At 42.1% G+C, this 12,479-nt stretch overlaps 1 protein-coding gene and 1 long non-coding RNA gene across 4 annotated transcripts in view; one reads left to right on the forward strand and one right to left on the reverse strand.

Annotated features, from left to right (window-relative positions):
* Window positions 1–12,479, forward strand: part of LOC142310648 (uncharacterized) — a 480,440-nt gene that overhangs the window by 111,886 nt on the left and 356,075 nt on the right. The gene's annotated exons all lie outside the window — the stretch shown is intronic.
* Window positions 1–12,479, reverse strand: part of RBM20 (RNA binding motif protein 20) — a 319,365-nt gene that overhangs the window by 69,152 nt on the left and 237,734 nt on the right. Inside the window, exon 5 of the mRNA XM_075348223.1 lies at window positions 5,892–5,992. Within this exon, the coding sequence (XP_075204338.1) occupies window positions 5,892–5,992 (101 nt within the window). The remainder of the gene's footprint in view (window positions 1–5,891; window positions 5,993–12,479) is intronic.

Consider the following 12,479-nt stretch of genomic DNA (forward strand, 5'->3'; position numbering starts at 1 on the left):
AGGGATCTTTACTAGGACCGATTCTTTTTAATCTCTTTATTAATGACCTTGTGGATGGGATTGATAGTCAAGTGTCAGTCTTTGCTGATGACACCAAACTATGTAGGATATTATAAACTGACCTTGCTAGTACAATATTACAAAACGATCTGGATAAGATGTCAGAATGGGCAGATACTTGGCAAATGAGATTTAATGTTGATAATTGTAAAATAATACACTTGGGACGGAGCAATCCTATATCTGCGTATACAATAAATGGAAGTAAATGCGGGACTACAGAACAGAAGAAGGACTTGGCTATTATGGTAACACGTAAGCTGAGCAGCAGCGCTCAATGTCAAGCAGCAGCTGCAAAAGCAAACAAGATTTTAGGGTGTATAAAAAGAGAGCTTAGATCCTGTGATCACAACATATTGTTACCCCTCTATAAATCACTTGTAAGGGCACATCTAATATATGGAATCAAGTTTTGGGTTCCACGTTTTAAAAAGGACATTCAGAAGTTAAAGTCAGTTCAAAGGGGGGGTAACTAGATTATTACAAGGAATGGAGGCCGCCCGTATGATAAGAGGTAGAAAAAAAGACGTCTCAGAGGAGATCTCATTTATATGTATAAATACATGTGTGGTCAATATAAAGGATGGCACATGAATTATTTCTTCCAAAGACAATACTAATGACTAGAGGGCACTCACTGTGAGTGGAAGAAAATAGATTACGGCAGCTAAATAGGAAAGGGTTCTTTACAGTTAGAGCAGCCAGACTGTGGAATGCCGACCACAAGAGGCAGCGATGGCAGATACTATAACAACTATTAAAAAGGGCTGGATGATTTCCTCAGTACACAACATTGTTGATTATAAAGGACTTAATGACAAAATGTAGAACTGGTGGAGGAAGATTGAGCTAGATGGACCTAGGGCTTTTTTCAGTCTATGTAACTTGTAAAATTTGCTCAATGGGTTACTTTTTATGAAACAATATATACCAAGCTATAAAAGAAAATTAATAATAACATTTGTATTTTTGTGCATTTACATTGCAGAAAAAAAATATAAAATACACAGTAATTTATATACCCCAAAGCAGTGCTCAATGAATATAATTTGTCCCTCATAAAATGAAACCTTATATAGCCACAGCCGTGAAAAAATAAAGAAAGCTATGGATACTGAAAATAGGAGAGGCAAAATAACATAAATTGGAGCCTGCGATTAGATCCACATCGCATGAACCATGGGTAGTATGAATCAGTCTGACTGCATGATTGCCGCTGGGTATGTTTTACTCCGAAACACTGTGGCATTTCAGAGAAAAGGCACTTTGCAAAGCGTCCATGGACTATGTATTTCAGCTTACTTTGTGTCTTGGCTGAGAAGTTTGATGCAGTCCCCGATCAGCTCCTCTCCACCCCTATCATCATGACTGACAGGTCTCTATCTGTGATAGCAAACAGGGAGAAACCATTCAGTCAACTCAAGCAAGGCAGGAAGAAGCCGACACACAGTCCATGGCGGCTTTTCAGTGTGTTTCCTCTGAAATGCCGCAGCAGTCAGAGTAAAGCGATTCAGAGTCACACCGCCAGACTGTTTTGTTCTGCCCATGATTAAGTCTGCATGAATCTGATCACAGATTCCATTTTAGGCTCTTTCTCACCTGGTTAAGTGGTTAAATTTGAATAGGGGCTATGAATTATAAGCAGCGACTATTTACACCATGGTTGCACTTGTGATAGCCGGTGGGTGGGGGGAGATGAGTTGTGGAACACCAAAGAATGAGCCATTTTTAGCTTCTGTGAGATTAAGGTGCAAAAAATGGGTGGTGAAATCCAGAAACCTTTTCTTATCAAATGCTAAATGGATATAGCATTATGTGATGTCGGTAAATAACCAAATCAACTTGATAATGATAATAGCTTAATCAGATAGCATAATGAAGACTGTAAAATCAGTTTACGATGTTAGTATAACCAGCATGTTACGTCCAAAATTAGAATTCTTTGTAATAAAAGTCACAAAAAAAACAGAATGGAGGATGCTGCATGTGTCCTGTCAACAGAAATACCTATTTGTAGTTTACGGGAGAAGACTTTTCTACAAACATGAACATGTAGTTTATGGTTTAGGCAAATGCCGAGTATATATTCTGTGTCCCCCAGTACAGAACCAGTGATTACTGGCACACAGGGCATTTCAGCCTTTCTATTAGTATTGTGGTTAATCCCATTTTGATCGGAGATCCATGAGGATCCTTCCTGCTTGTGCAATACAGACCTGTACAGCTTCCATACACACACATGATATATTACAAATACTAGAACTGGTCCATGTTAGCATGCTGCAGTCTGGGGGAATAATATCCACACTGCGCGATGTAATGAGCCCTTTTGAAATATTTTGCTTTTCTGAATATGGACTATGAACTTTTGCAGTTTGCATTACTAAGTTGTCAGTCCTCTGTGAGATATTCTATCAGTGGAGAAAATCTTGAACCTGTTCTTACAGTTTGTTACAATGTATCAGTGGGGTCAATATATCAGCCTGCACTGCAGAGGTCGGTGCTCAGAGAGGATTGTCTACACTGGATACAAATGTATGTCTAATCTTCAGGTGATATTTTGGATCTACTTGAGTTTTCAGATGAAAACAAGAATTTTTATGTTCAATTGCAGATAGCAGAGATCTTGAAACGTCTGACTGAACCACAACTTTCAAAAGTTCTCACCTAAAGTTTAACCTCATGTGTAATCAAGTGCATGTTACTGAGTCCTCTATTGTTTCTTCCTTGATGTTAAGAAAACTAAATGTGAATAAATTCCAAAATCTCAAACTGGTCCAGTATGAGTGTGAGTGAGATGTGTGGATATTTGAGTCACCTTACGGCGCTCCCCAGTGCTGACAGGTATCCTGACATCTGTGCAAACATTCAGGACCTTCCCCGGTTGAACTTCAAATGGTCTTAGCACCAGGCTTAGAGGAAAGTAGAAGGCTTGCCACTGTCTTGGCTGGAATAAAAAAATTGTTTAAAAGAACAGAGAGTCCTCAGTGGTTGATACCTTTTAATGGCTAACTGAAAAGATGGTAATAATTGCAAGCTTTCGAGACTACTCAGGTCTCTTCATCAGGCATGGTATAACACAAAATCTGAAGAGTCACGTATTTATACACAACAGGACTTAGAATAGTGCAGTAAAAAAAAAAAAAAAAAAAAAAAGAACAAGTTATATGAAACAGAACTATCTCTATGGCAGGGGGACCAGCTTGTCCCCCTGCCATAGAGATAGTTCTGTTTCATATAACTTGTTCTTTTTTTTTTTTTTTTTTTTTTTACTGCACTATTCTAAGTCCTGTTGTGTATAAATACGTGACTCTTCAGATTTTGTGTTATACCATGCCTGATGAAGAGACCTGAGTAGTCTCGAAAGCTTGCAATTATTACCATCTTTTCAGTTAGCCATTAAAAGGTATCAACCACTGAGGACTCTCTGTTCTTTTAAACAATTTTTTTATCTCTACTGGCTAACACGGTACAAAGATATATTTTACTTGTATCAAATTGGCTGGAATAGTAATGTCTATGTTTCTTATTAAAGTCATGTTCTGCTACTGTACACCTCTCACATCCTGAAATACTTTGTGAGACGGAGTCTATGATGTGTGACACGTTGCAGTGATCGATCATCCTTGTGCTTCTTCTAAGTCACTTTATCATAATATAAATATTTCTTCGTCTGTGCTTATAAATACAATGACCATGGTTACTTTTCTTTAGCCGGGTTGTTCTAAGTGCACAGTATATTTTCTCTTTAAATTCGATCTGAAAAGCATGTGGATGTAGAACATGCATAGAAACTAGTGCATAGAAAGTAGTGCATGCATCCTGCCCATCTGAACAGCTATATAGGCATGCCATGGTAAATGACATATGCCCAGCCTGCAGATACAATCTTGAGGATCAGCTGTTCAGAAATAACTTTAAACAATAAATCTTATACTAAAGTCAAATCTCTTCAAAAGACCACCTCTGTGAGAAGACCACCCCCTTAACCAGACCAGATGTTCAGTTCTGCCATATATTATGCACACTAACCATCTACTTTGTGAAGACCATTCCCTAGATTACTTATTAAAAGTGCATCTCAATAAATTCGAATATCATCAAAAGTTAATTTATTTCAGTAATTCAATACAAAAATGGAAACGCATATATTATATAGAGTCATTACACACAGAGGGATCTATTTCAAGTGTTTATTTCTCTTAATATTGGTGATTATGGTGTTCAGCCAATGAAAACCCACAAGTCATTATCTCAGAAAATTAGATTAATTAACACAAAACACCTGCAAAGGCTTCCTAAGCATTTAAAATGGTCCCTTAGTCTGGTTCAGTAGGCTACACAATCATGGGGAAGATTGCTGACTTGACAGATCTCCAGAAGGCAGTCATTAACACACTCCACAAGTTGTGTGAGACATAAATGGTGATTGCTAAAGAAGCTGGCTGTTCACAAAGTGCTGTATCCAAGCTTATTAATGGAAAGTTTAGTGGAAGGAAAAAGTGTGGTAGAAAAAGGTGCACAAGCAACCGGGATAACCGCAGCCTTGATTAGATTGTTAAGAAAAGGTCATTCAAAAATTTGGGGGATATTCACAAGGAGTGGACCGCTGCTGGAGTCAGTGCTTCTAGAGCCGCCACACACAAACGTATCCAGGACATGGGCTACAAGTGTCACATTCCTTGTGTCACCACTCATGACCAATAGACAACGCCAGAAGCGTCTTACCTGGGCCAAGGAGAAAAAGATCTAGACTATTCCTCAGTGGTCCAAGGTATTGTTTTCAGATGACAGTAAATTTTGCATTTCATTTGGAAATTGTGGTCCCAGAGTCTGGAGGAAGAGCGGAGGCCACAATCCAAGCTGCTGAGGTCTAGTGTGAAGTCTCCACAATCAGTGATGGTTTGGGGAGCCATGTCATCTGCTGGTGTAGGTCCACTGTGTTTTATCAAGACCAAAGTCAGCGCAGCCGTCTACCAGGAAATTGTACAGCACATTATGCGTCCCTCTGCCGACAAGCTTTTTGGAGATGGAAATTTCATTTTGCAGCAGAACATGGCACCTGACCACACTGCCTAAAGTACCCATACCTGGTTTATTAACCACAGTATCACTGTGCTTGATTGGCCAGCAAACTCTCCTGACCTAAACCCCATAGAGAATCTACGAGAGACACCAGAGCCAACAATGCAGACAATTTTGAGTGGTCTTCTCAAAGAGGTGTCACTATACTTCCAGAACATTAAATGTATTGTATGCCTATGTATAAAGTTCCCCATGGAGACTGAATAGAGTGGAGATTGGGCATTGTAGAGCCCTGTCATCAGAACTAGTGGGGGTCCCAATGCTCGGACCTTCGGAAATCAGTAAGTTCTCCTCTATCTTATGATTAGGAGATAACAGACACTTGATACAAACCATTAAAGTGTTTAATACTATTGGACACAGCAAATGTCGGAAATTCCTTTTTTTTCAACCTCCTCCTCCTTCTTTTCCAATGCCATCTATGTTCCACATATAAATACACGTGTAATGAACAGAGAATATTTAGAAATATCAGGAGTGGTTTACGGTTAATGACAAGCACAGAAACTTGTGGGCTTATGAGTTTTCTTACACAGACAATACACCAGTCTCAACTGCGATAGTTATGCAAGTTACTTTGGAGGGACATCTGTTAGCCCGGACAAACCACCCCTATACCATCACTACTGGATGAGGGGAAACTATTGTAAATAATCTCAAATTTGTAAAACACGTGTGGAAGTCACACTGAAGGACTGAGAACACTCACCAGCCAGACAGATAATATATCAGACTAATTACTGTACCTTCGCACCAATGGGTGGTCCAGCAAAGGGGGCTCCAGACGGGAGAAATGAGGCAGCTGGTGCAGGGGGAGGGTAGAGCTTATCAATATCTGATACAAAGCCTGAGAATAAAGATTAAAAGTGCAGCATTTGAGAGCATGGTCACACACGTACTTTGTACACTTTGTCATTAAACATGGAAGTAAAGCTATATCTATACCCTGTATGATACAAATGTTATTTATAAGAGTAAAGTAGTGGGTGGAAAACATACAACTCTGTACCGGTATTGACATCTGACCAAGTGATGGTGCAATCTCAATAGAGACGGTCTATAATTTTGTGCAATATAGCCCCAACATGTCTCTTTTTAATGGTAGAGATTTTTGAGTAAAGGAATTCAAATCCCCTACTACTATCACACAGCTACGGAGGCAGCACCTATTAGTAGGAGGTTACTAAAGTTGGGTTTTACATTTTTGGTGAGCTCCTATGTTCTATATAGTGGTGGCTGCAGGCAGATAAAATAATATAATATGGTTTTATGACTGTGTGAGATGAATTAGAGGATTTGCCTTTCTGTCTTGGCTTGAATAGTAATGTCTATGTTTCTTATTAAAGTCATGATCTGCTACTGTACATCCCTCACTTAAAGGGATAACAGACACTTCCTGAGCAACCAGAGGGGATATTTCCAGTGCTACAAATCAAGATAGGGTAAGTGTGCCAAGATAGGTAGGGAACCAAGGTGGGAAACATGAAACACGTGCACAAGTGGACAAAGGAAAAGTAATAAATGAAAGTAAAGGCCCAGTCACACTAAACAACTTACCAACGATCCCAACAACGATCCAACCTGATAGGGATCTCTGGTAAGTTGCTAGGAGGTTGCTGGTGAGATGTCACACTAAGCGACGCTCCAGCGATCCCACCAGCAACCTGACCTGGCAGGGATCGCTGAAGCTTCGCTACACGAGTTGCTGGTGAGCTCACCAGCAACCAGTGTCCCAGCCCCCAGCCAGCAGCGCCGCGTGGAAGCGATGCTGCGCTTGGTAACTAAGGTAAATATCGGGTAACCAACCCGATATTTACCTTGGTTACCAGCGCCCACCGCTTAGCGCTGGCTCCCTGCACACCTAGCCACAGTGCACATTGGGTTAATTACCTGATGTGTACTCTGCTATGTGTGCAGGCAGCAGGAGCCGGCTTCTGCGGACGCTGGTAACCACAGTAAACATCGGGTAACCAAGAAGCCCTTACCTTGGTTACCCGATATTTACCTTCGTTACCAGCGTCCCCGCTATCACACTGCCAGTGCCGGCTCCCTGTTCCCTGCACTCCTAGCCACAGTACACATCAGGTTAATTACCCGATGTGTACTCTGCTACGTGTGCAGGGAGCAGGGAGCCGGCACTGACAGCGTGAGAGCGGCGGATGCTGGTAACGAAGGTAAATATCGGGTAACCAAGGTAAGGGCTTCTTGGTTACCCAATGTTTACCGTGGTTACCAGCGTCCGCAGAAGCCGGCTCCTGCTGCCTGCACATTTAGTTGTTGGTCTGTCGCTGTCACACACAGTGATGTGCGCTTCACAGCGGGACAGCAACAACTAAAAAATGGCCCAGGACATTAAGCAACAACCAACGACCTCACAGCAGGGGCCAGGTTGTTGCTGGATGTCACACACAGCAACATCGCTAGCAACATCGCTGCTACGTCACAAAAGTTGTTCGTTAGCAGCGATGTTGCTAGCGATGCTGAATAGGGTACCTTCACACTTTAGCGATGCAGCAGCGATCCGACCAGCGATCTGACCTGGTCAGGATCGCTGCTGCATCGCTACATGGTCGCTGGTGAGCTGTCAAACAGGCAGATCTCACCAGTGACCAGCCCCCAGCCAGCAGCGACGTGCAAGCGACGCTGCGCTTGCACGGAGCCGGCGTCTGGAAGCTGCGGACACTGGTAACTAAGGTAAACATCGGGTATGGTTACCCGATGTTTACCTTAGTTACCTGCTCACACCGCTTAACTTAGCGTGTGCAGGGAGCAGGAGCCGGCACTGGCAGCGTGAGAGCTGCGGAGGCTGGTAACGAAGGTAAATATTGGGTAACCACCTTGGTTACCCGATGTTTACCTTGGTTACAGCTTACCACAGGCTGTCAGACGCCGGCTCCTGCTCCCTTCACATTCAGGATTGTTGCTCTCTCACTGTCACACACAGCGATGTGCGCTTATCAGCGGGAGAGCAACAATAAAAAAACGAACCAGGGCTGTGTATAACAAGCAGCGATCTCACAGCAGGGGCCAGATCGCTGCTCAGTGTCACACACAGCGAGATCGCTAATGAGGTCACAAAAAACGTGACTCAGCAGCGATCTCAGCAGCGATCTCGCTGTGTGTGAAGTACCCCTTAGTGTGACGTGGCCTTCAGGATAAACTCCTAACAACCTTACAGAAAACAAATGTTGGATTTAGGAGAGGCTAAAACAGAGAAAACAACACTGGTCTCTGTCTAAATCCCTTATCTGCAGGGCTGGAACTCCTTAGCAGTAATCCACATAGAAAGATAGCCAGCAGAGAAGGCTGAAATCAGGTGAGTATAAATAGTCCCACCCAGGATGTAATAGGACAGAGAAAATTTACAAGTGAAAACACCTGTTGACTGCAAACCAAAAGGATAAAAGTAAAGGTAAAAGATAATCAGAATTTGGACAGGGAACAACTAGCTGTGGCTCAGCTGGGAAGGAAACTAACCAAGTCCTGAACCCGAGGCATGACAAGATCTCTGGATGCTGGCCTCTGTATAACCCTATCCACACTACTGATTGGCAGCTTTCTGTGTACACTCTGCATAGGCAGAAAGTTGCCATTCATTATTGGGTGTGGAGTTACATAACGCTGATGAATAGGGAGCACTACCTAACAGCAGGTTTTCCAGTCCTCTAGTGAAAATCTCCTCCTGTGATTTTATCAAAACTACCACAAGCAGGCCATTAAGAGATACATAACTGGAATCGTGTTCTCTTGCTCTACATCATGTTCTCAGACTTAAGGGGGCTTTACACACTGCGATATCGATATCGCTAGCGAGCGTACCCACCCCCGTCGGTTGTGCGTCACGGGCAAATCGCTGCCCGTGGCACACAACATCGCTTACACCCGTCACATGGACTTACCTTCCCTGCAACGCCGCTGTGGCCGGAGAACCGCCTCCTTTCTAAGGGGGCGGTTTGTGCGGCGCCACAGCGACGTCACACAGCAGCCGTCTAATAGAAGTGGAGAGGCGGAGATGAGCGGGCGGAATATCTCACCCACTTCCTTCCTCATTGCCGGTGGACGCAGGTAAGGAGATGTTTGTCGTTCCTGCGGTGTCACACATAGCGATGTGTGATGCCGCAGGAACGACGAACAACCAGCGGCATGCACCACCAACGATATTATGGAAAAGGAGCAACATGTCAATGATCAACGATTTTTGACGTTTTTGCGATCTTTGATCGTCGCTCCTAGCTGTCACGTGCTGCGATGTCGCTAACGACGCCGGATGTGCATCACTAACGACGTGAGCCCGACGATATATTGTTAGCGATGTCGCAGCGTGTAAAACACCCTCAAGTGGCAAAAACCTGGTGAAAGATTCTCTTTAACCCCTTTTTAATTATTAATTTATGCTAAACTAACAGTATCTAAAATTATTATACAGTCATGGCTGAATGTTGGTACCCTTGAATTTTATAGAAAATTAAATATTTCTCCCAGAAAATGATTGCAATTACACATATTTTGCTATACATGCTTATTTCCTTTGTGTGTATTGGAACAATACAAAAAAAAGAGGAAAAAAGGCAAATTAGACTAAATTTCACACACAACTCCAAAAATGGGCAGAACAAAATGTTTGCCACCCACAACTTAATATTTGGTCGCACACCATTTGGAATAAATAAGTGTAATCAATTGCATCCTATTACCATCCACAAGCTTCTTACTCCACTCACCTGGAATTTTGGACTCTTCTTTATAAACGTCTCCAGGTCTCTCATATTTGAAGACGTCTTCTGTTCTCCCAACAGCAGTTTTCAGATCTCTCCACAGGTGTCTATGGGATTTAGATCCTGACTCATTGCTGCCACATCAGAACTCTTAAGGCCACTTTACACACAGAGATAAATCTGAGGCAGATCTCTGGTTGCAGTGAAATTGTGGACAATCAGTGCCAGGTTTGTGGCTGTGTACAAATGGAACAATATGTCCATGATTTCACTGCAACTACAGATCTGCCGCAGATTTATCTCTGTGTGTAAAGTGGCCTTTAAGTGCTTTGTTTTCATCTATATCTGGGGCTTTTTGAAATCTGTCATTGTCCTACTGTAAGACCCCTGATCTAGGACACAAACCCAGCTTTCTAACACTGGGTACTACATTGTCACCCAAAATCCTTTGGTAGTCTTCAGACTTCATGATGCCTTGCCCACCGTCAAGGCCCTGAGTGGCAGAGGTAGAAAAACCACCTGAAATCATCTTTGAGCCTCTACCATATTTGACTGTAGGTACTTTGCTCTTTTCTTTGGACGCCTTATTCCGTTTTCACTACACAGTAGAATGATGTGCTTTACTATAAAGCTCTATCTTGGTCTTATTTGTTCACAAGATGCTTTCCCAGAATGATTTTGGTTTTGTCATTTACATTTTGGCAAACCGCAGTCTAGCTTTTTAATGTCTCAGTGTCCGTAGTGGGGTCCTCCTGTGTCTCCTTCATAACGTTTAATTACATTGAAATGTGGACAGATAGCTGACACTGATGCCCTTGAGCCTGCAGGCCAGCTAGAATTTTTTTAGACTTTGATTGGGACTTATCCACCACTATCCTGTGTTGCAACCTTTCATCAATGTTTCTCTGTCATCCACATTCAATGAGATTAGCTACAGTGCCATGGGTTGTAAACTTCTTGATTATGTCGTGCTCCGTAGACAAAGGAACATCAAGATCTCTGGAGATGGACTTGAACCTTGAGATGTTGATATTTTTCAACACTTGTGGTTCCCAAGTTCTCAGACAGACAGTTCTTTTCTCTTTCTGCTCTAAGTCAGCGTCTCCTCTTTATGTCTGTTTTCAGGTGTGATTTTCATATTGTCCACAGCTGTTACTTGCCACACTGAGTTTGAATGAGCATCACATGCTTGAAAAAAAGTGTCAACAATTTTGGAGTTTTGTGTGAAATTACGTCCAACTGACCTTTTTCCTTTGTTTTTTTTCTTGTGTTGTTGCAATACACACAAATTAAATAAACACATGTAACTGCAACATTTTTCTGGGAGAAATATTTCATTTTCAGGAACAGTTTCAAGGGTGCTAACAGTTTTGGCTATGGCTGTAATAGGAACAGCAATTCCATTACCTATCCTTATAGTACATGAAAGTTGAGGCACTGACTTTGTGATAGGATAGCAGCTGTCATAGATGGCAACTGCTTAAGTACTCGAATAGCCAGAGCATATAGTGTGAATTTGCCGAGGTCACATTGGCATTAAATTGTAAATGGTGAAAAGTGGTTGGAGAGACACATCACAAAATAGGGTCTTATCTTTGACAACAAAGCAGTATGAATGAGGAAACATGCTCACCTGGAGAGTCACAACCACTGAAGACACATGATATGCCTGCAGCAGCCCCAAATTGAATAGATGCTAGAGGCCTGGAAGGAATGGGTTAAACTACGCAGTAGACAAGGAGGCCATGAAAGATAAATTCTACATAGTGATTTATTTGTTGACAGAACAATCACAATAATATTCATGCAGTATACAGGGTATATATACAGTGGGTACGGAAAGTATTCGGACCCCTTTAAATTTTTCACTCTTTGTTTCATTGCAGCCATTTGGTAAATTCAAAAAAGTTCATTTTTTTTCTCATTAATGTACACTCTGCACCCCATCCCCCATCTTAACAGAAAAAAAACCAGTGAAATTTAGAAATTTTTGCAAATTTATTAAACAAGAAAAACTGAAATATCATATGGTCATAAGAATTCAGACCCTTTGCTCTGTATTGAGTAGAAGCACCCTTTTGAGCTAGTACAGCCATGAGTCTTCTTGGGAATGATACAAGTTTTTCACACCTGGATTTGGGGATCCTCTGCCATTCTTCCTTGCAGATCCTCTCCAGTTCCGTCAGGTTGGATGGTGAACATTGGTAGATGCCATTTTCAGGTCTCTCCATAGATGTTCAATTGGGTTTAGGTCAGGGCTCTGGCTGGGCCGGTCAAGAATGGTCAAAGAGTTGTTCTGAAGTTATTCCTTTGTTATTTTAGCTGTGTGCTTAGGGTCATTGTCTTGTTGGAAGATGTACCTTCGGCCAAGTCTGTTTTCTTCTAGGATATCTTTGTACTTGGCCGCATTCATCTTTCCTTCAATTGAAACCAGTCGTCCTGTCCCTGCAGATGAAAACACCCCCATAGCACGATGCTGCCACTACCATGTTTCACTGTTTGGATTGTATTGGGCAGGTGATGAGCAGTTCCTTGTTTTATTCCACACATACTGCTTAGAATTATCACCAAAAACTTCTATCTTCATCTCATCAGATCAGAGAACCTTATTTCTCATAG

This window comes from Anomaloglossus baeobatrachus, chromosome 5 (genome assembly GCF_048569485.1).
Source record: "Anomaloglossus baeobatrachus isolate aAnoBae1 chromosome 5, aAnoBae1.hap1, whole genome shotgun sequence".
NCBI classification, from domain to species: Eukaryota; Metazoa; Chordata; class Amphibia; order Anura; family Aromobatidae; genus Anomaloglossus; species Anomaloglossus baeobatrachus.